The sequence below is a fragment of the Xenopus tropicalis genome, chromosome 6 (assembly GCF_000004195.4).
Source record: "Xenopus tropicalis strain Nigerian chromosome 6, UCB_Xtro_10.0, whole genome shotgun sequence".
Taxonomy (NCBI): domain Eukaryota; kingdom Metazoa; phylum Chordata; class Amphibia; order Anura; family Pipidae; genus Xenopus; species Xenopus tropicalis.
The window spans coordinates 13,652,859-13,676,901 of NC_030682.2; the positions used below are offsets into that span (position 1 = coordinate 13,652,859).

Genomic DNA, 24,043 nt, shown 5'->3' on the forward strand with positions numbered 1-24,043 from the left:
GGGGCGGGGCATCTCGCAGGTGTCTATATAATAAAATTAAAAAATAAATAAATAAAAAACCTCCCCAGCTGTCTCCAAATCAAATCTATTGAAATCCGATGGCGTAGATGGGGTGACTGTACCCAGGGGAGAGATATCACTTCCGTTGGAAGTGACATCACGCACAGAAGTGTGCGTGTCACTTCCTGACCTGAGGGGTGCATTTAGGTCCGGTGCCTAGCTTGTCACTGGGCATGAATACAGGTATGGGACCCATTATCCAGAATGCTTGGGACCTGGGGTTTTCCGGATAAGGGTCTTTCTGTAATTTGGATCTTCTACCTTAAGTTTGCTAATAAAATTATTTAAACAGTAAATAAACCCAATAGGGTTTTATTATTACAGAGAAAAGGGAATCATTTAACCATTAAATAAACCCAATAGGGCTGTTCTGCCCCAATAAGGGGTAATTATATCTTAGTTGGGATCAAGTACAGGTACTGTTTTATTATTACAGAGAAAAGGGAATCATTTAACCATGAAATAAACCCAATAGGGCTGTTCTGCCCCAATAAGGGGTAATTATATCTTAGTTGGGATCAAGTACAGGTACTGTTTTATTATTACAGAGAAAAGGGAATCATTTAACCATTAAATAAACCCAATAGGACTGTTCTGCCCCCAATAAGGGGTAATTATATCTTAGTTGGGATCAAGTACAGGTACTGTTTTATTATTACAGAGAAAAGGGAATCATTTAACCATTAAATAAACCCAATAGGGCTGTTCTGCCCCCAATAAGGGGTAATTATATCTTAGTTGGGATCAAGTACAGGTACTGTTTTATTATTACAGAGAAAAGGGAATCATTTAACCATTAAATAAACCCAATAGGGCTGTTCTGCCCCCAATAAGGGGTAATTATATCTTAGTTGGGATCAAGTACAGGTACTGTTTTATTATTACAGAGAAAAGGGAATCATTTGACCATTAAATAAACCCAATAGGGCTGTTCTGCCCCCAATAAGGGGTAATTATATCTTAGTTGGGATCAAGTACAGGTACTGTTTTATTATTACAGAGAAAAGGGAATCATTTAACCATTAAATAAACCCAATAGGGCTGTTCTGCCCCCAATAAGGGGTAATTATATCTTAGTTGGGATCAAGTACAGGTACTGTTTTATTATTACAGAAAAAAAGGAAATCATTTTTAAAAATTTGAATTATTTGATTAATTGAGTCTATGGGAGATGGGCTTTCCATAATTCAGAACTTTCTGGATAATGGGTTTCCGGATAAGGGGTCCCATACCTGTACAGCCATACAGCTGGTGAACGACAAAAGCCCTCAGAAGAGTGTTCTGAGCAATTTGACATTATTTTGTTTCAGGGAGTTTAGTTTTCCTTTAAATCAGAGGGAAATCATCAGAATAGGGATTTCTTCCTTCATTTGGAGATGCCCGGAATCAGCAGGAGATGTGTTCGCGGCAGAACTCCTTCTCATTATGCAGATGGGCCACGAGCAATCAGTCGAGGCGCCTACGTACGGATAATCTGTGCCTCGCGCCAATACAGGGAGGCTCTGCTGTGCATTAGTGGCTCACAGTGGGGGGGGGGGAGGCTGCAGGGGAACGGCTTTCTAAGGATAATTTTAGTCATTTTCCAGCAATTTCAGGTGGAATACAGGCTACAGTAATTCCCTCTCAGTTCTTTGGGTAGAGAAGAAAAGGACACATGACAGTTCCTTCATGTCTTTCTCCTGTGGGTTTGTGTTATGGAAATGTATTTTCCTATTGTTTTCTTTCCTTTAAAGGGGAACTAAACTTCCCCTAAACAGTATGACAGCATAGGGATTCCCCTGTACTAAGCACAATTCAGCAGGAACAGCCCCCTAAGTTTGCTCATAGCCTCTACAGAGAGATCCCATAAAGCTATGGCACATAGGGATTCCCCTGTACTAAGCACAATTCAGCAGGAACAGCCCCCTAAGTTTGCTCATAGCCTCTACAGAGAGATCCCATAAAGCTATGGCACATAGGGATTCCCCTGTACTAAGCACAATTCAGCAGGAACAGCCCCCTAAGTTTGCTCATAGCCTGTACAGAGAGATACCATAAAACTATGGCACATAGGGATTCCCCTGTACTAAGCACAATTCAGCAGGAACAGCCCCCTAAGTTTGCTCATAGCCTGTACAGAGAGATACCATAAAACTATGGCACATAGGGATTCCCCTGTACTAAGCACAATTCAGCAGGAACAGCTCCCTAAGTTTGCTCATAGCCTATACAGAGAGATACCATAAAACTATGGCACATAGGGATTCCCCTGTACTAAGCACAATTTCCCGTTATAATAAATGTGCCCCCTATACAGTGTTATAGCCCCATGGGCACAATGGAACCCAGAATGTGAGACACAGGGGGCACAATAGCTGAAGGCACAGTAGGTGACTGTTCTGATGCTGAACTCCCGGTGCCCCGCTGCACTGATTGCCCTGACAATAGTTAATCAATGCAAATTACAGGAACAAACGTGACCTTCATGAGGTCATTGCAGCCTGCATCATACCCTTCCTACTCAGCGCTAATGAGATTACTCTGGGCAGGGGCAGTGTCAGCGGCTGCCAAACCTGTAGGGCTAAAGGAATAGCTTTATTATTATTATTATTATTATTACTATTAACGAGTATTTATAGAGTGCCAGCATATGCCACAGCGCTGTACAATAGAAGGGAGCCTATATCACATATACTAATAGTGACTGTTACAGGGGGTAAAGATGGTCCTTCTCCATAGAGCCTCCATTCTATATTCTGTAAATAATCTGCTGCCTGCAGTCAGCCCCCCGGCTGTTACACTGGTACTGAGGTGCCCATTAGCTTTATTCATAACCCAACCTGCTCTCTAATGCTATTATTGTTCTGCAACTCCCAGAAGCCAAAGGTTGTCAGGGGATGCTGGGAGCTGTAGTTCCAAGCAGTTTGAGACTGCATACTGGAAATATGTTGGCACTTTATAAATAAATGTTAATAATAATAATAATAATAGTACAGAAGAGGAGTTCAAGCTGAATTCCATTGGAAGTAATAGAAACTTTTGGGCAGTAAATGCAGAGATGAAGCTGCTTCTCATGAACTTCATTTGCTTGCTGTCAGCCAGAGAGCCACTACCCCCTGGGGGCCACACTTGGCATGAATTTTTGAAAGTATCACATTTAATAGCGAGAAAGGAAGAACAGGCCCTGGGATTGCTAGTTTCCTGAACCAGGCATGGACTGAATGACGGCTAACTGCCAGACTCATGTAGCATGTCCCAGACTGACAGCAGGAGTGGTTGTATCAGTGGAATATGGTTAGGTTGACAGAGCGTGTATCAGTAATTTCCTTAATATCCAAAAGAGAAATGTCATAATGATAAAAATACAGCCTAGCCATAGTACTTGCCCCCCACCCTTGTGGCACAGGTGGCTTCCATGTTTCAGAATAGATCAGGGTAGAAATAAGGGTGCGAGGGGGGGGGATAAAGCTTGATTACATTAGCAAGCAGTTCAATATTTAGCCATTTTTGAGTTGCCTTCTGCATGATTGTGTTTCTGTCGGCAGTGACCACGCATGCTCATTGTGAATACTAACACTCTGTGTGTAACTGTGTATGTGTTGCATTTTCAGCTGCTATAACAAGACACACTGGGTATATTCGGACATCGGAATTGGGGGATATTATACACCTCGCACATGTTTATGCATTAGTCCCACTGAACAAAGACATTAAAGCTTATTTTGTACACTGGGAGTGGGGTATCCAGGGCCCAATGGGCTGCTGCCTGGGGGCCCCTACTCCAGTCATGGCATCAAACCCCCCACCCACCATGTACCACATTTCCTCCATGCATCCACGACAGGGAAGGAGATGTATTGGTGCCTGCAATAGGTGGAGGGAGCGGACTGGGTCGGCAGGGGGGTTTTCCCGGTGCTCTGCCGGCCCAATCCTACCCTGACTTGAACAGTTTCAAATCTATGTCAGAGCTGCCATATAACTGAACAACAGAGGAATTATAGACCTGAACATTTAATATAAGCTTTATTTCATGAAAATAAGGAACTTTTTAAATTTAATCCACAATTTTGTCAGGTTTTTGAAATTAAGTTACACTTCTCAGCAGTCTGTCTCGCTACATGCAACTTTGTGTCGGAGCCAGTTATTTTGAAAGACAGTTGCAATACCTTGTCTCAACAAAGGAAGCACATACCAGTTTTAACCTTAAAACTGACCTTAACTCCTGATGATTTTTTTCCAGTGATTTTTATAGACAGTTAGGTTGAATACATTGGTGTGTGCTCACTTTGCCTTGCAATTGTCTTTCAAAATGACCGACTCCAACGCAAAGCTGCATGTAGAAAGACAGGTTGGTGAGAGGGAACAGTGAAGAGTAAAGGTGGCCATACACGGGCTGATTCTAGCTGCCAATATCAGTCCCTTAGACCAATTCGGCAGCTAATCGGCCCATGTAGGGGCACAAATGACGGGCCTGCCCGACCGATATCTGGCCTGAAATCGGCTCGTTGATGCAGTCCCCGATCCAACTTCGCCTATACCTGTCATTCTAATTCGGTTGTTTGGTGCCAGGGCCAAACGACGGAATTAGCCTGGATTCGCCCACCTGTAGATGGGGGATATCTGATGGTGTATGGCCACCTTAACTTTATTTTAGTAACAGGACAAAATTTTAATGAATGAAATTTAGAAAGTTCTTCATTTCCATGAAACAAAGCTTATATTAAATTTTCAGGTCTACAATTACCCTGGTAGCTCACACTTTCATAAAAGGGACAAAATGTCTTTATTTAGAACACTCCTTATCCGATGAGATAAAGCTCCTATTAAATGTTCATTTTTACAATACTTCCCCCTTGATGTAATGGCCAGGACTAGAGTTGGGGAATGACCAGGTCTAGCATGGGAAGCTGGTAGGGGCAGCAGGCCCAAATACTGTACTGTAGTTTTGATTTGAATTGCAAACAGGGGAGTCACATTGGAGTCCAGTGTAGCTCCATCAATAACATCTGTTGGTGCACAATCTCCTGGGTGCCTGGTCTGCTTCAGCCCATTGGGTGAGGGTAAGGGACGGTGGAATGGTTTCAGAGCTGTAGGCTAAAACAGACCTTGGTAATCCTGGCCTGGGGCATATAATTGGTTGCACGTTTGGCCGGATACATGGAAAAGTTGACCAGCACCAATGGCAATCACTTGTTGCCTGTTATGTACATAAGAAACAGTATCTAGTAGAATCAAGTCTAAAACAACTGTTTTTTCTTGAAAACGTTTCACCACAAGTTGCTTCTTGAGTTCAAATGCCTACCCTCAAGGGTTTAAATTCTGGAGAATTCCCTACCAGTCATTTGAACTGAAGAAGCCACTTGGATGAGTGGTGAAAGGTGTTCAAGAAAAACTCAGAAAAGTCCAGTTTTTTTAGACTTAATTCTACTAGATACTGTATATCATGACCTGGATGAATGAGAATCTTCATAGACCTACATAAGAAACACTGTTAGTTGCTTCTGGGGGCTGCTAGCGGGTAAGACCTCTACCCACTGGCCATCTGGTGGATCCATTGGAGAAATGAAGCAGAGGGAAGGCTAGCGGCACCTAATACATAATACTGAGTGGTTTAACTTGATATCTGTTCTGCGTTGGCCTGATTGAGAGTGCATAAAAATACCCATAAAATGAATATATTTAACCCTCTGTCTCTATAAAAGTCTCTGTAGGGGATGCATTTGTCGCGGCCCAATTAACGCCGTTTCAGACTGTGATTGCCGATTGTAAAGTATCTGGCCATAAAAATACAGAGAAAATGAACCTAAATTTACAGCCACAAAGATAAAAAAATAATTGCAACTATTTTAGGTCAGACTCAGACTTTCACATCTGATAAATGCCTTGACCGCTGCAACCTCTACGGACTGTACCACTGAGATTATGCTCATTATGTTTTCCATTATGGATGGCTGAATATTTAAAGGACCAGTAACAGCAAAAAGAACAATTATTAATTTCCCTTTACAGATGCAGCTATTTATAAAGATATTTATTTATTCCAGTGTATTTACTATTCGTTCTGTTCCATGCAGACATCTTCTATCTGTTGCTTCTACATTGCTTTTCATTTGTTGGTGTTCTGGTCCTTTAAACTGTTGGTAACGGGAAATCTGCAGATAGCCGGCTATTTCATTTATAAGATGTTTTGGTTTAATTAATTAACGTAATTAAAAAAATGTAGTCAGCTCAGTTTCTTCTCTGTCTAAAGTAGTGGTTGGTGGACCTTGTTCGTGACCCCCTTGAAGGACAAATTTTTGACCTAAACTTCCAGGAGTATTAGAGATCCAATAGGCATTGTCCCCATGTCACATTTCTGGGGCATCAAGAAGGCCAAATAGGCACTGTCCTTAAATCTCACCCTTATTGAACTTCATGGAAAGCTTCTAGGAAAGCTGCTATCAAGAAGCTCAAATAAGAATTGTCCCCATTTCCCTCCCTTTTTAACCTTCATGCTAAACCAAGAGAAGAAAATTTAAAAAATAGGCATTGTCCCCAAGTATTATCCAAAATGACGTTCATGATAAGCTTCCAAGAGTATCAAGAAGACCAAATAGGTATTGTTCCCAAAGCTCAAGATTTTAGAAGTATAGAGAAATTCAAATATAATTATCCCCAACTACCTTCCTAACTAATCTTCATGCAAAGCTTCTAGGAGTATCAAGAAGACCAAATAGGTATTGTCCCCAAATCTCAAGATTTCAGAAGTATAGAGAAATTCAAATAGAATTATCCCCAGCTACCTTCCTTCATGCATAGCTTCTAGTATTCAAGTATTGAGAAGAACAACTAGGCTTTGTCCCCATATCCCATTCTATTTGACCTTCCTGCTAAGTTTACAAGAGTATTGTAAAGTCCAAATAGGCGTTGTTCCCAAATCTCATCCTAACTGACCTCAATGCTGAGCTTCTAGAAGCAAGGAGTAGCCCAAATATGCATTGTCCCCAAATCCCACTGATCTGACCTTCATGCTAAGTTTCCACGAGTATTGAGAGCAATAGATAGACATTGTTCTGAAATCTCATCCTAACTGACCTCAATGCTGAGCTTCTAAAAGTATGGAGTAGCCATACTGCATTGTTCCCAAATCCCACTGATTTGACCTTCATGCTAAGCTTCCCCAAGTACTGAGACGTACAAATAGGCATTGTCCCGAAATCTCATCCTAATTGACCTTAATACTAAACTTACAAAAGTATCAAGAAGTTCAAATAGGCATTGTCCTGAAATCTCATCCTAACTGACCTTCATGCTCAGCTTCTTGAAGTATGAAGAAGACCAAATATACATTGTCCCCAGATCCCACTGATTTGACCTTCATGCTAAGCTTCCCTGAGTACTTAGAAGAACAAATAGGCATTGTTCCCAAATCTCATCCTAAATTACCTTCATGCTCAGCTTCTAGAAGTATGGAGAAGACCAAATATGTATTATAGTTCCCAAATCCCACTGATTTGACCTTCATGCTAAGCTTCCATGAGTATTGAGAAGAAAAAATAGGCATTGTCCCTAAATCTCATCCTAACTGACCTTAATAATAAACTTACAAAAGTATCAAGAAGTCCAAATAGGCATTGTCGTGAAATCTCATCCTAATTGACCTTCATGCTCAGCTTCTAGAAGTATGGAGTAGCCCAAATATGCATTGTCCCCAGATCCCACTGATTTAACCTTCATGCTAAGTTTCCAGAAGTATTGAGAAGAACAAATAGGCATTGTCCCTAAATCTCATCCTAAATTACCTTCATGCACAGCTTCTAAAAGTATGGAGAAGACCTAATATGCATTGTCCCCAAATCCCACTGATTTGACCTTCATGCTAAGCTTCCAGGAGTATTGAGACGAACAAATAGGCATTGTCCCTAAATCTCATCCTAACTGATCTTAATACTAAGCCCCCCAGCCATTTTATGTCCTTCAAGGGTGGCCAGCCCCACAGTTTGGGAACCACAGGTCGAAGATAACGCCACATTAGGAAAATTTGTTTCTACATTTTTTTAATTCACAGATACAAATGTGCCAAAGGGCAATAGTGGTCCTCCCACAAGACTTTAATGCACAACATCTAAACACAGCTCGCTGCCTGCAAGTCTCCAGTTATATAACTTATAATGATATATGTACCATACAGCATCTTAGCTTGGCTTTATTCCTATATACACACAATATTGAACCTGACAATTGTAGTCACCTTGTCATCATCACTTTATTGGGATATTTAGAAAGATTCCATCTTATGGAACTGTATTCATTTATCATTATCTTCTGCCAAGCTAACGTGCCCTTTATTCTTGAATTGTTGCTGTAACACTTGTGCGGCCATGTTGTTCCCTTATATTAACTGTGTTCTTCTCTGACTCCAGGTGGTAGTAAATGCCTTGATTGGGGCCATCCCATCCATCATGAATGTGCTGCTGGTGTGTCTCATTTTCTGGCTAATTTTTAGCATCATGGGGGTCAATTTATTTGCTGGAAAGTTTGGGAAATGCGTCAATGCCACAACCAAAGAGGAGCTGTCCTATCTCACGGTTGACAACAAATCAATGTGCAATGATTTCATTAATACAGAAGCCTACTGGACAAAAACAAAGGTCAACTTTGATAACGTGGGGGCTGGATATCTGGCACTTCTACAGGTGGTGAGTATTTATGGAGTCTCTATGTTTGTAACTTTGGTAGAGAGTTTAGGCTGTGGGATTGTGGTCTCCTGTGGCTAGACCATTGTGCATTCTTTGCAGGCACCCAACATTAAGTCCAGATAATATAAATGTAATACTAGGATCCTCAAGGAACCCATATCTATCGTGGTGGGCTAGGGGTGAATATGGACAACACTCAGGGTCAATATTAAACCACAATCCCCTGACATTTAGTTCATGACACACATCACATATACATTTTGCTTGGTAAATAGTTACGGTTCTCTTGGCCAAATGGGCTTTTTTTGTTTCATTTTTTACTTTGTGTTTATGTTTATAAAAGTGGGTCATGTTTACAAGTAGGATTTATCTTCTATTCAAATAAACTGTATGAGACCATAATTACCCCCTAATTAATTACACATAGCGTATTTTCCATTCCCGGCGCAGATTCTCTAAACCTAAATACAAAAGCTGATTCAAACGCTGCAATGAACAAGAATGTATTGTGTTATGAAACTGTCATGTCAATAGAATTGTTAGATTAATTCATAATGTGAAACCGATGTTTGTTTTTGAATTAGTGTTTCACTGTTTTCATCCCTTTTTAGTTTGCTGTAGTGCAAACTAAAGTATGGGGTAAAGTAGTTTATAAGGATATTAGCAGTCACTGAGGGGTTCTGTGCAATGGTGTTGATAGAAGCGCATGAAATAAACATAGAAATAAAAATATAGTGCAAATAAATGTGGTAAAAAGAACGATAAGTTCAACGTGGGTACTTAGTAAAACACCGATGCTGGAAAAGGTGACCCCAACTCTGTATATATTATAATACTGATTCTGTATCTGCTCACCAGAACGACTTATAAAGTTGCATATAGAACCATCCCAACCGGGCGTTGATTGAAGTCAAGTGATCACAATGTATATAGAGTGGAGAATGAAGCAAAATATAGTGTAAAATCGTTTTAATATAATAAAATCCTGCACAATACCGGCTACTTACAATGTAGTAGTAGATATAAAAACACAAAACAGTAGAGGAGTCAATGGTAGCCCAACGCATTTCACGTGCTCTCTGCACGCTTCCTCAGGAGCAAAAAATGAAGTATACCAACATAGGCCCTAAAAACCGTATATATAGAGAAATTAATATTAATCTCGATATATACGTTTTTTAGGGCCTATGTTGGTTTTTTGCTCCTGAGGAAGCGTGCAGAGAGCACGTGAAACGCGTTGGGCTACCATTGACTCCTCTACTGTTTTGTGTTTTTATATCTACTACTACATTGTAAGTAGCCGGTATTGTGCAGGATTTTATTATATTAAAACGATTTTACACTATATTTTGCTTCATTCTCCACTCTATATACATTGTGATCACTTGACTTCAATCAACGCCCGGTTGGGATGGTTCTATATGCAACTTTATAAGTCGTTCTGGTGAACAGATACAGAATCAGTATTATAATATATACAGAGTTGGGGTCACCTTTTCCAGTATCGGTGTTTTACTAAGTACCCACGTTGAACTTATCGTTCTTTTTACCACATTTATTTGCACTATATTTTTATTTCTATGTTTATTTCATGCGCTTCTATCAACACCATTGCACATATTCTTTGAGGCTCATCTAAAGGGGAGCTGACATCAGGAGGAAGCAGCATTTCATCTATATTGATTTCTACCACATTGAAGGTTCACATATACAGATCCTTTCATCAAGAAGCGCTGGATTAGGAGTGTTCATTCACTCCATAAATACTAGACTTACTGAGGGGTTCTGTGCCCATATAAAGGCACAAGGCTGCAGGCTGAGTTATACAGGGAACTCTGAGTATCACTCATGTATTATAAGGGATAATGTACCCCCTACTGTAAATGATAAGGATATTAGCAGTCACTGAGGGGTTCTGTGCCCATATAAAGGCACAAGGCTGCAGGCTGAGTTATACAGGGAACTCTGAGTATCACTCATGTATTATAAGGGATAATGTACCCCCTACTGTAAATGATAAGGATATTAGCAGTCACTGAGGGGTTCTGTGCCCATATAAAGGCACAAGACTGCAGGCTGAGTTATACAGGGAACTCTGAGTATCACTCATGTATTATAAGGGATAATGTACCCCCTACTGTAAATGATAAGGATATTAGCAGTCACTGAGGGGTTCTGTGACCATATAAAGGCACAAGGCTGCAGGCTGAGTTATACAGGGAACTCTGAGTATCACTCATGTATTATAAGGGATAATGTACCCCCTACTGTAAATGATAAGGATATTAGCAGTCACTGAGGGGTTCTGTGCCCATATAAAGGCACAAGGCTGCAGGCTGAGTTATACAGGGAACTCTGAGTATCACTCATGTATTATAAGGGATAATGTACCCCCTACTGTAAATGATAAGGATATTAGCAGTCACTGAGGGGTTCTGTGCCCATATAAAGGCACAAGGCTGCAGGCTGAGTTATACAGGGAACTCTGAGTATCACTCATGTATTATAAGGGATAATGTACCCCCTACTGTAAATGATAAGGATATTAGCAGTCACTGAGGGGTTCTGTGCCCATATAAAGGCACAAGGCTGCAGGCTGAGTTATACAGGGAACTCTGAGTATCACTCATGTATTATAAGGGATAATGTACCCCCTACTGTAAATGATAAGGATATTAGCAGTCACTGAGGGGTTCTGTGCCCATATAAAGGCACAAGGCTGCAGGCTGAGTTATACAGGGAACTCTGAGTATCACTCATGTATTATAAGGGATAATGTGACCAGTCTCACTTGTATTAGAGAGGATAATAAGGAGAGAGGAGGAGTAGTGTCCAGTGAAGTTTCATGTGATTTTCAGCATTACCCCCCTTCTGCCATACTTTGTGGGTATTGTGTATGTGCAGCAAACACCTAGCACATTTACCAAGTCTATATTTAGTATTAGCTTTATTTGTCCTTTAAGCATGTTCCATTTGTTAGCAGCTAGGAGTGAGTTCCTATTCCATGGCCTGATTGCGCAGCGTTTTGTTCAGCGTTGTTCAATGCACGACCTGCTCCTTCGTATTAATTAATATCACATAAAGGCACTCGCTCTATTATCACACACTCTAAGCAGAGAGCGGAGAAAAAAAACTATAAAACAGAAACGCTGTTTCTTTGTTCCGTCTCTAATTTCTTCCTCTCTTATAACTTGAAAATGATTAAACCAGTCACAAAGTTTAATTTCCTTTCAATTCAGTTAGGAACCGTAGGTGGAATTGCATTAAGCATTCCAGGCACACTTCTATTTATGCAGCACTCAATCATAAAAGGAGCTTTCTGGGGGAAAAGAATCATTGGTGATTAGAAATATAGTTCTACTGGAGGGCGGAAAATAAAATATTGCGGGATTTGAGAGATCTGGGTGAACAAACAAGGGCTTTTGGCATAGAACGTTCCCTCGGTGTGACCGCTCCGTGCCGGGTTCGGTTCTGGTGCTTTGGGTGGGCAGTAGATTTCTATCATTAACAGAGAAAGCCATAGGAGCTGAGAGACGTCTTGGGAACAAATAGGGTGTCTAGGGGGATAACAGAGACTGCCTCAGGGCAGCGCTAGAAATGTAGTTATTTGATTGGTCAATAGGGATGTAGCGAACCTCAAAAAAAAAGTTCGCAAGCGCACGCCAAAAAGCGCGAATATTCGCAAACTTTGCGAACCCCATAGACTTCAATGGGAAGGCGAACTTTAAAACCTAGAAAAGCCATTTCTGGCCAGAAAACTGATTTTAAAGTTGTTTAAAGGGTACCACGACCTGGACAGCGGCATGCAGGAGGGGGATCAAGGGCAAAAATTTCTCTGAAAACCGCAAAGGCAGCTGGCAGACCTAGCGGAAATACACAGCGTTTTTTGCTATTTCGCACTATTAGCACCATGGAAACGGGATTTGCTTACACCGGTACTAGGCTGAAAAACGCGTGGCTTGTGCGGCATTTTTAGGCCGAGAAAAACTGCAGCGGAAAAAAAATGCGGTGAACCCAAATTGCGAACATACGAGAAAAGTTTGCGAACTTGCGAACACCCGATATTCGTGCGAATTAGTTAGCCGATGAACAGTTCGCTACATCTCTATTGGTCAATTCAGCTTCAATAAGGGCTTGTCCCATTAGTTATAATCTGGGGGCAAAACAATATTGGGCCAATGAATTGTACTCAGTGAATAAATATAGAATATAGAAGGAATGTGCTTTAAAAAGTAGTGTTTTGGGTTGATTTTTTGAAAGTTTCTCCAAAAACCAAACCATCTATTCCACTTCCCACTGCCTCCTTTCCCAGGCTGTGCAGGGGGGCCGGCGGCACTCAGAACACTGCACTGTAGGATAGGAACCAATCAGCAGCTAGGCTGACCTGATAGGGAACTGAGGCCTGTCTGTGTGACTGCAGGGCTGTGATTGGCTATGCCCCTCCTACTGTTCTTCTGGAAGGAATAATTAGGACACGCCCACCCATCGATTAAAACATAGACAGGGACCGTAGCAGTTATATTGGGAGTTTCAATAAAGGGGCTATTTTTACAGATTATGATCATTTTTGGGCCAAACTGAAACCAGCACCATATCTTCTTCATAATTGCCTACAGGATTAGAGGTACGGGTACAGCAAGCTGTTATGATGTTTAACCCATGACAGTGATGCACCATGGGACAATACAGTATGAGACAGTGATTAAATCAAGAGAAAAGGGAATTAGGGTCATTTTCTGGGGATGTGCTCTGCATGTAGTGCCATAGGGCAGGCATAAAGTATGGGGCTGACTGAGCAATTTAAAGGAAAACTATACCCCCAGAATGAATACGTCACCAAGAGACAGTTTATATTGTATTAAGTGGCCTATTAAAGAATCTCGGCAAACTGGAATATATATATCAGCAAATATTGCCCTTTTACATCCTTTCCCTTGAGCCGCCATTTAGTGATGGGCTGTGTGCTCCCTCAGAGATCAGCTGACAGGAAGTGATGCAGCTCTAACTGTAACAGGAAGTAGTGTGGGAGTAGGCAGAACTCTGTCCATTCATTGGCTGATGGGGCCTAGCATGTATGTGTGCCTTGGCTTGTTTGTGTGCACTGTGAATCCTATGATCCCAGGGGGCGGCCCTTAGTACTTAAAATGGCAGTTTCCTATTTAGGATTACCCAATGGCACATACTACTAAAAAAGTATATTTTTATGAAAATGGTTTATAATGGCGTTACATATGAGCTGTTTATGCAATATATTTTTATAGAGACCGACATTGTTTGGGGTTAAGGCCCACGTGGACCTGGGTGGGACCCATAAGGTTTGTACAAAATTGCCTGTTTAGTTGGGTACAGAGAAGTCGGCAGTGAGATACTCCATTCACTGTGGGTGCAGTGTGGATGCTGCTTCCCATCACACAGTCGTACCATTGAGTCAAACCCAGAAAGTGCGCTAATTGCTGCAATATGTCATCTGCAGACGCGGCCATATTCCTCGGGCGTCGTGTCAACTGCTTTTCAATATCTGACTCCTTTATTGTTCTGTTTGTGTTCCCCTTGCGGAGCGAGGCGCAGCTGTTTCTCCTTGAGAGCAGAACACCAAGCGCCGTAAAAATCACAGCTCCCAATGCCAGGGACCTGACCACCGCCGCACATGAAATCTTATACGTTAATTAGGGATTTGATGTTAATGGCGGATTCCATGTGACGCGGGCGGATGGGACTCATTAGTGGAGCGGGTTATATGTATATATATATAAATATATACAAAAAGCTTTATAATGGATTGCTGGGGTAATGTGTATAGTATATATATATATACATATATATATATATATATATATAAAGTAGGGTCTTTATCCTGTAAGGTGTTTTCCTCTGTTTTAAACCAACCAAACACTGTAAAATCAATTTGGCCCTTAGCACTAACCCATTGCAACCAATCAGCAGTTACTGGTGGTATGTAACTAATTGCAATGGGGTTAGTAGGCTGGGGTAGGTTTGCAACATGCTACTACCCAATAGAAGTGCATAAAAAAAGCTTCACACTTAACATATATATGCAAAGTCTATAAAATCAGAAGATGACATTTTGCACCAGTTTTGCAGAGCATGATGGGGGTTTACAATGGCTTCAGCTTCCCCTTAGGTGTCAAACACCCCTTTAGGTCATGACAGTACTACAGACAGATGTATGTATGTATAACTTTATTTATAAAGGGCTACAAGATACGCAGCGCTGTACAGTATTACAATATACACAATTACACATAGGGAGGAGAAGTGTTCTGGATGAGTTCTTGATCAATCAGAATATCCAAGGCTATTGTGATACTAATATCTACAGTTAGTATTAGTGGTTGTATATATAGGGGCTGATTTACTAACCCACGAATCCGACCCGAATTGGAAAAGTTCCGACTTGAAAACGAACATTTTGCGACTTTTTCGGATGTTTTGCGATTTTTTCGGATTCTGTACGAATTTTTCGTTACCAATACGATTTTTGCGTAAAAACGCGAGTTTTTCGTATCCATTACGAAAGTTGCGTAAAAAGTTGCGCATTTTTCGTAGCGTTAAAGCTTACGCGAAAAGTTGCGCATTTTTCGCGTAAGTTTTAACGCTACGCAAAATGCGCAACTTTTTACGCAACTTTCGTAATGGATAGGAAAACTCGCGTTTTTACGCAAAAATCGTATTGGATCCGAAAAATTCGTAAAGAATCCGAAAAAATCGCAAAACATACGAAAAAATCGCAAAGTACCGATCATTACGAAAAAAACGCAATCGGACTCCATTCGACCCGTTCGTGGGTAAGTAAATCAGCCCCATAGTGTATGTATGTGAGTGTATAGATTGGTAGGTGTGGGTTAAGTGTGCTGGGTTTACTTGGATGGGTTGAACTTGATGGACACTGGTCTTTTTTCAACCCTATGTAACTATGTAACTATGTAACTATATTAAGCCTTTCAATAAAGAGTGTGAAACAATGCACAGATTCAGTTCTGAACTTATAAAATACAATATTTTTGTTTGCAGGCGACATTCAAAGGGTGGATGGATATAATGTACGCGGCCGTCGACTCACGTGAGGTTAGTGCCGCCGCTCTCTTGTACTATTTAATATTATCACTGGGCAGGAAAAGGAAATTTTTAGCAACTTTTCAGTTGGTCTTCATTTTTAATTTGTTGTTTTTGAATTATTTGCCTTCTTCTCACACTCTAGTGGGGGTTACTGACCCCGGCAGTGCAAACAACTATTTCTCTGTGAGGCTACAATGATATTGCTATTGTCGTCTTTATTACTGATAATTCTATTCAGGCCCTCTCCTAGTCATATTCCTGTCTCTCATTAAAACCAGTGCCTGGCTGCTAGGTTTATTTGGATCCTAGCAACCAGGTAGCTGCTGCTATTTCAAACTAGAGAAATAATGAACAAAAAGCTAAATGATCGAAAAAACCACAAATAATAAAACATGATGACCAATTGCAAAAGTTGTCAGAATAGCAGGATGGGAAGGGCAGAATACCGGGGCAGACTGCTATGTTTTTGGACTTTGCACGCACCGTACCCTCCATGTTAAATTGCTGCAGTTCCACTTTAGAGAACAGAGACCAATGGGTGCCTCCATGATTACAGCTATGCCTGTGCTTAGCAGACACAAAGGTGTTGCCCCTTCTGCCCCCCAAACGGTACTGAATGTTATTCAGACCCTCAAGTTGAGGAGTGCATGCTATGGTGCCCTCTATGGCAAGCGGTAAGGACAGGGCTGCCCTGCACCCATCAACGCTCTACTGGATTTTCTAGGCATCACAAGCAGCAGAGCACAGCCAGACCCCAGACGGAACAGATCTCTGCATGATCCCACATGCTTTTGCACTACTTAGTACTCATGTTCTTCCCTCCTGGGTCTTTATGAATGGCCCCTACTGCTTTCAAAAGGGCCTCATTCACAAGGTGCAGAAATCTCGCTGCTTGACCAATAAGATCACTACATTCTTTGCATTCATTCACACTTGGTCCCTTATACTTATGTATTGTTTCCCAACTCAATCAAGTCCCTATATGTATTCCGCTTCCTCCCTCCAGCTTACTCACAAATGGATCCTATAACCCAGATCATATATAATAATGTGCAGAGACCGTCAGTTTGAGGTTTAAAGAGAAGCTAGATCCTATTAAAGCATTTTGTTGGGCAGCTTTAACCCATTATAACTGACCCAAGTGCATTCCTTATTTATGTGAAGACTCGGGGGCAGACAAATCCAGGAAACTTTGCACTTCAATCTCGGTTATTCCCCTAAATATCCTATTTGTTTTCATGGAGTCTGACTGGCCCCAATGCATGTTAAATAAGCCCTCTAATCTAAAGTTAGGGTTAGTGACAGACCATTGGCTGAAACAGTTACATATAGACCAACAGGTTGACTGCAGATTGTTTGGCATTGATTGTCTGAAACAGACTGGGCCATGACATAAAGTGATTCCAAAATAACTGATGAATTCCATTTCTCTCTTCCCCTCGCTCAGATTGAACAGCAGCCGATTTACGAAATAAATAAGTACATGTACCTGTATTTCGTCATCTTCATCATCTTCGGATCTTTCTTCACCTTGAACCTGTTCATTGGTGTGATCATTGACAATTTTAACCAGCAGAAGAAGAAGATAAGTATCTGAGCTGCAGTGTTTGTGGTGATCAAAACCTCTGTTGTGTTCAGGACTAGAAATGCAGGACATTTAGGGCCCCCCGTTAGGTGTGTGGGGGGGCTGATGACATAATTTATGGATGTCCTATCTGTCGCCCACTTAGCAGTCACCGACAGCTGAATGCAACTCCCAGGATCCCCATAACAGCCTTCCTTCCTATACCGCAAAGCAGCAATTTAAAGACACTTTGTGGCCGAGAAGATTCTAGCTATCTGTTATCCCCTTCCATCTCCCCTCCACTTCTGAGCCTTTTGATTAGAGAGGAAGCATGGTCCAAGGCAGGACATTATATTGTTGGTTATATTTAATAAAGCAATCAATAGACAATAACTGATCTGGAGGCAATCATGCATAGAAGCTGGTCAAGTCTCTGCAGCCTCCAACAGTCATAGGCTGTTAGAAGATATTGAAAACCACAATTGAATGAATGTGTGTGTGTGGGGGGGGGCAGCATCTTTGAAATGACATCCATTGATTTATGGTAACTCATGGAGATATTTTGGTGCTTTGGCCTGGTTTAAAGGTGGCCATACACGTAGCAATAACCATTGGTCGCACAAAAGATCGTTCCCACCCTCCACTGGCATTCAGGGCTGAATCGTCCGATATAGAGTCTACCTCCATCAATAGAAATTCTACCTCCACCTGCCGATTCAGCCCTAAACGCAGAATTTGCTCGGGCGCCATCAATGGAACCCGATCAAAATCTTTTAACCTGGCCGATCGTCAAGGCAACCGATATCCACAGCCTCTTCGAGCCACCATACACGCACCAAAACGAGGTTTTGTACGATAATATCGGTGCTCGTATGGCCGGCTAAAGGCTATGGACCATGGAATCATCAATTGTGTCTGTCAATGTTTCCTTCTGTTCTGCTCATGAATAAGGCTTCCGATTTGCTATATATGGTGGACCTACATTTAAGCAGTAGGCATGAGTAGATGGAAGCAACCCTGATAAAAATCAGCTGCCATCTTGTATTACTATTGCTATTTTTCTCTATTGTCACCATCTTTGCCTACTGTTGATATCTTGATCTACTCTTGCTAACTTGTACTACTGTTGACATCTTGTCCTATTCTTGGCAAGACAGCGTATAGAAAATGTAACCAACTATTTTATAGTTTGGACTTTTGTTATTTCCATATCAAATGATAGAGAGGAGAAGGGGGGGACTCCAAAACTATAGGGGGTCAAAAGCAAGCTAGCTGGGTCAAAAGTAAAGAAGCTGTTGGGCATCCAAAAAGTCAATTAGGGAAAAACTTCCAGATACTTTCAGAAACCAGCTTACTTATTATTATTACTTACTTATTACTGCTCGTTATGGGCCAAATGATGGACATCCTGTGGTAGCTTGGGAATGCCTTGAAGCCCAGATCATTCTTCCTATGTCCCTAAACTTTCTGTTTTCATTATTGTCCTTTGCAACAAGAATAATGTTTTTGTCATTTCTCTTTACTTAGGTGGGCAGGACATTTTTATGACAGAGGAACAAAAAAAATACTACAATGCAATGAAGAAGCTGGGATCTAAAAAACCTCAGAAACCTATCCCCAGGCCACTGGTAAGACATAATCTCCCGGAAGGAGTGGAACAGCATCCATGCTCATTATCTTTTACTACTGATAGAAAATGGTGGGTTTAGTTTGTTTAGTAGAATAGATGGTGTGTGGGACCTGTATGTGGTCATCAGCTAGCCACATTGAGAAGGCAGCATTTGATTGGATAGAAGTTGGCTATTGTTTACTGAAAATCACGTAGCTCAATGACTATTCATATTGTGCTTCTGGGTTTTTCCAACAAATACAATTGTGCACAGAGGCCTATAAATCTAAATAGTAGTAATTTCTTATTAAGCATTGCATTATTATTCCCACCATCCCATCATATTACCCTGGTATAAGTGGCAATTGTGTATTCATTTTTTAAGTCTGCTTGAACTGCCATTATCTGGACATTTCCACTTATGGTCCATGTGATCCTTCCCTTTAATACGGAGGTGATACTAGATGAATGCTTTGGTAGGGCTCCATGATAGTGAATATAAACTGCCGTTAAGCTGCCCCCATTGCAATGCTACTCATCCCTACACTACGAGTAGCCTCTCCACTACATTGGTTCTGTCTTTCACATTATAGGGCTGGGGCTGAGAGATCCTTCAGTTGGCTGGAGTACTCTTTACATTTGTCTCCATCCTGCAGAAGGATCCCATCAACCCCAACCCAGCGTGCCTTACAGATGCATGTCTCTCTACTTATCAGTGGTGGAGATGCAATAGGTAAGTAGCGCTGGTCTGGGGCCTCAGGGTAGTTTGAGATGCAATTCTGTTATAGGAATGTTTGAGCTTCACCTTAAATAGTCCTATTTATTGAGGAGATGTCCCTCTGTTTACCTACCCTTAACAGAATAACCCCCATACCCTTCTCAGGAATAAAGGAGGCAGACTGCCCAAGTAGTTGAGTATCATATATTGTGATCAATCAGATTGCTGTAGCAGACTGGAAACTGCAAAACTGACTGTTCCTGAGTGTTTGTCCATTCTAGGGACCCAATAGGCCCAGGGAAACTGTTGTTCTAGGCATTCTGAGATCATGCATGGGGGACGAGTGAGTAGGATCCAGGAACTGGGAAGAGCAGAGGGTTATGTGGCACTTAAAGCGGTCATGGTTTTTTAAAGTGTTTCCCTTTGCCTCTGTTTCCAGCAATAAGCCCTATTCTTTACCTATAACCCCTTGCATTGTTTTCCAGAACAAATTCCAAGGGTTCGTCTTTGACATCGTGACAAAGCAAGCATTCGACATCATCATCATGATCCTTATTTGCCTTAACATGGTCACCATGATGGTGGAGACGGACGATCAAAGCAAAGAGATTGAGAATCTTCTGTACAAAATCAACCTGGCGTTCGTGGTTCTTTTCAGCGGCGAATGCATCCTCAAGATCCTTGCCCTCAGGTACTACTTCTTCACCATCGGCTGGAACATCTTTGATTTCGTGGTGGTGATTCTTTCGATTGTTGGTAAGTGAATGAATATTTATGGTTCGTTGCACACTATCGTGTTAATCATTTTGTTTGGGGATGTCCACATTTGCTCCTGGGGGAAAAAGTTAGCAAGTTAATACACTGGGGGGTATCTAAAATATCTGCACCCCCAGTGTACACATTCATTATATAGGGAATAAAGTACCCCTTTTAAAAGGATATTAGGTTCCATGACCATGAAAATGCACAAGGTTGAAGGCCGAGAGCTTTTATACTGGTCATGGCACCCAAGGTGTCTTCTTATATCCTTATATTTTTCATCAGGGGGTACATATGAGTCATATGAGTACATCACTAAGCACTGATTATAGCTGATGACATCACTAAGCATTTAGTTTAAAGGATATTTATGGCTCTTGTGTACTATATATTAAATAAAGTACCCCCTATTGTAAAATATAGGGATATTATAAGTCACCGGGGAGTTCCTTATAGTGAATAAAGTGCCCCCTATTGTAAAATATAGGGATATTATAAGTCACCGGGGAGTTCCTTATAATATATAGTGAATAAAGTGCCCCCTATTGTAACATATAGGGATATTATAAGTCACAGAGGAGTTCCTTATAATATATAGTGAATAAAGTGCCCCCTATTGTAACATATAGGGATATTATAAGTCCCAGAGGAGTTCCTTATAATATATAGTGAATAAAGTGCCCCCTATTGTAAAATATAGGGATATTATAAGTCACCGGGGAGTTCCTTATAATATATCGTGAATAAAGTACCCCCTATTGTAACATATAGGGATATTATAAGTCCCCGAGGAGTTCCTTATAATATATAGTGAATAAAGTACCCCCTATTGTAACATATAGGGATATTATAAGTCACAGAGGAGTTCCTTATAATATATAGTGAATAAAGTGCCCCCTATTGTAACATATAGGGATATTATAAGTCCCCGAGGAGTTCCTTATAATATATAGGGAATAAAGTGCCCCCTATTGTAACATATAGGGATATTATAAGTCACAGAGGAGTTCCTTATAATATATAGTGAATAAAGTGCCCCCTATTGTAACATATAGGGATATTATAAGTCACCGAGGAGTTCCTTATAATATATAGTGAATAAAGTGCCCCCTATTGTAAAATATAGGGATATTATAAGCCCCCGAGGAGTTCCTTATAATATATAGTGAATAAAGTGCCCCCTATTGTAACATATAGGGATATTATAAGTCACCGAGGAGTTCCTTACAATATATAGTGAATAAAGTGCCCCCTATTGTAAAATATAGGGATATTATAAGTCACCGAGGAGTTCCATGACCGAGTGCTTTTATACAGGTCATGGAACTCCATCACTAAGCACCGTTTATAAGGATATCATTTACAGTTCAGTCCCATAGGGAAAGAGTCCTCTAAATATCTAAGTTACTGTTCTATTGCTGTTTTCTTACACATCTTTTTTTTTTTGTTGTTCCCAGGAATTGTACTTTCGGATATTATCGAAAAATATTTTGTATCGCCGACATTGTTCAGAGTAATTCGCTTGGCGCGTATTGGGCGTGTACTGCGGCTTATCAGAGGAGCCAAGGGAATCAGAACCCTTCTGTTTGCCTTAATGATGTCCCTCCCCGCCCTCTTTAACATTGGCCTCTTACTCTTTCTTGTCATGTTCATCTACGCCATTTTTGGGATGTCTAACTTTGCCTACGTCAAGATGGAAAGTGGGATCGATGATATGTTTAACTTCCAGACCTTTGGAAACAGCATGATCTGCCTGTTTCAGATCACCACCTCTGCTGGTTGGGATGGTCTCCTAAACCCCATATTGAACAGTGGACCTCCTGATTGTGACCCAGATATTGCTAACCCCGGAAGCCCTACTCTGGGGAACTGTGGAAACCCCTCTGTGGGGATTTGCTTTTTTGTCAGTTACATTATCATATCATTTCTTATTGTTGTAAATATGTACATTGCTATTATCCTGGAAAACTTCAGCGTTGCGACTGAGGAGAGTACAGAACCATTGAGCGAAGATGACTTTGAGATGTTTTATGAAGTCTGGGAAAAGTTTGACCCGGAAGCCACGCAGTTCATTTCTTACTCCGTCCTTTCCAACTTTGCGGATACCCTTTCTGAGCCGCTGCGCATAGCCAAACCAAATAAGATTAAACTCATCGCAATGGATCTTCCCATGGTCAGTGGAGATAGGATCCACTGCTTGGATATACTGTTTGCTTTTACCAAAAGGGTTCTTGGGGAATCAGGTGAGATGGATGCTCTTAAGGTACAAATGGAGGAGAAATTCATGGCCGCCAACCCGTCGAAAATTTCTTATGAACCCATCACCACCACTCTAAAGCGGAAACAGGAGGAGGTATCTGCTTGTGTGATCCAAAGAGCCTACAGGAGGCACCTGCTGTGCCGTTCCATGAAACAGGCCTCGTTCCTGTATCGTCACCGATCATGTGACGACAACATCATTGAGGAAGAGGCCCCGGAAAAAGAGGGCCTTATTGCCTATATGATGACTGAGAATTACGGGCGGCAACTGGATAAAGTAGAATCCTTATCTTCTACTTCTTTCCCCCCTTCCTATGACAGTGTCACCAGGGCCACCAGTGAGCACAGCCCTTTAAAACTGGGAGACTCGACAAACGACGACTTCACAGATTGTAAAATATGTGCCGATAGGGATAAGGAGTCGTTTGTATAATCATTGTTTTGAAAACGCTTTCCAATATTGTTTACAGAATTATATGATGTAAAGTGCACAACAGTTCTGCCAGCCTTCATATTAAATTTAGTAAAAAATGAAGTCGAAAAGTACTTTTCCCGCTGGACTACTGGGAGCCAGTCCTTCCCAGCGGGGGGCGCTGTGAATGTTCACTTTGCTCTCTGTCTCTACATGGAGAACTTACGCAGAGCGAAAAAGCCGTGGTATGGTTATGCGTACGCCGACGCGTAAGGTCGATGCGCCGTATGTCTCTGCGCAGAAATGCCTGACTGTATACATTCATTTATGGTCTTATACTAGTGTGTTTAGTAAAGGTAACCAATGACCTTGCATTCTAAATTAAATCCAAATATCACAAGCTGCTGTAGCAAAAAGTATACACTTACTGTATATGTCTTGAATGGTCTTTCATAAATTTATATTTGATATTTTTTTTTACATAAGAAAATAATGTCTCCTTTTTTTTCCATGAAAGGGGGGGGGGGCGGATCCTCGTGGAACGGTCTGCCATTCTAGACTCTCAAATAATGTTAAATTAAAAAGAAAAAAAAAAGAAATAAATAAGGAGAACTGTTGGATCTTGCTGCTGAAAATTGTTTCGAAATATTTGAATTGTTTATTACGAGCTGAACATGTAATTGCTTGGCATGAGTAATGCAAATAAAGCTTTTAAAAAGGGGGTCAATTAATGCGTACTGAATAATAGGCGAGACGGCCCTGGGGAGGCCGCGAGGAATGTGCCGTCGCTGGAGTGTCGGCTCGGCCTGTGGGCTGATTTTCATTAGACATTATTATTATTTCATTAAGGCACAGTTTTTGGCCAGAAGGGTAACAGTGCAGGAAAGTATTATTTCAACAAAATACTGTTGTAAAATGTTATTGCTGA

The 24,043-nt window shown here is 41.2% G+C and overlaps 1 protein-coding gene across 6 annotated transcripts in view; it reads left to right on the forward strand.

Moving 5' to 3' along the window:
* The window catches only part of scn5a (sodium channel, voltage gated, type V alpha subunit), a 221,575-nt gene extending 197,738 nt beyond the window's left edge, over positions 1 to 23,837 (forward strand). For all 6 annotated transcript variants that reach the window (XM_031904631.1, XM_031904628.1, XM_031904632.1 and 3 more), the window contains 6 exons: positions 8,442 to 8,717; positions 15,750 to 15,803; positions 17,242 to 17,379; positions 18,882 to 18,986; positions 20,171 to 20,441; positions 21,902 to 23,837. In XM_031904631.1, the coding sequence (XP_031760491.1) occupies positions 8,442 to 8,717; positions 15,750 to 15,803; positions 17,242 to 17,379; positions 18,882 to 18,986; positions 20,171 to 20,441; positions 21,902 to 23,136 (2,079 nt within the window). In that variant the 3' untranslated portion in view covers positions 23,137 to 23,837. The remainder of the gene's footprint in view (positions 1 to 8,441; positions 8,718 to 15,749; positions 15,804 to 17,241; positions 17,380 to 18,881; positions 18,987 to 20,170; positions 20,442 to 21,901) is intronic.
* Positions 23,838 to 24,043: the final 206 nt, after the last annotated feature.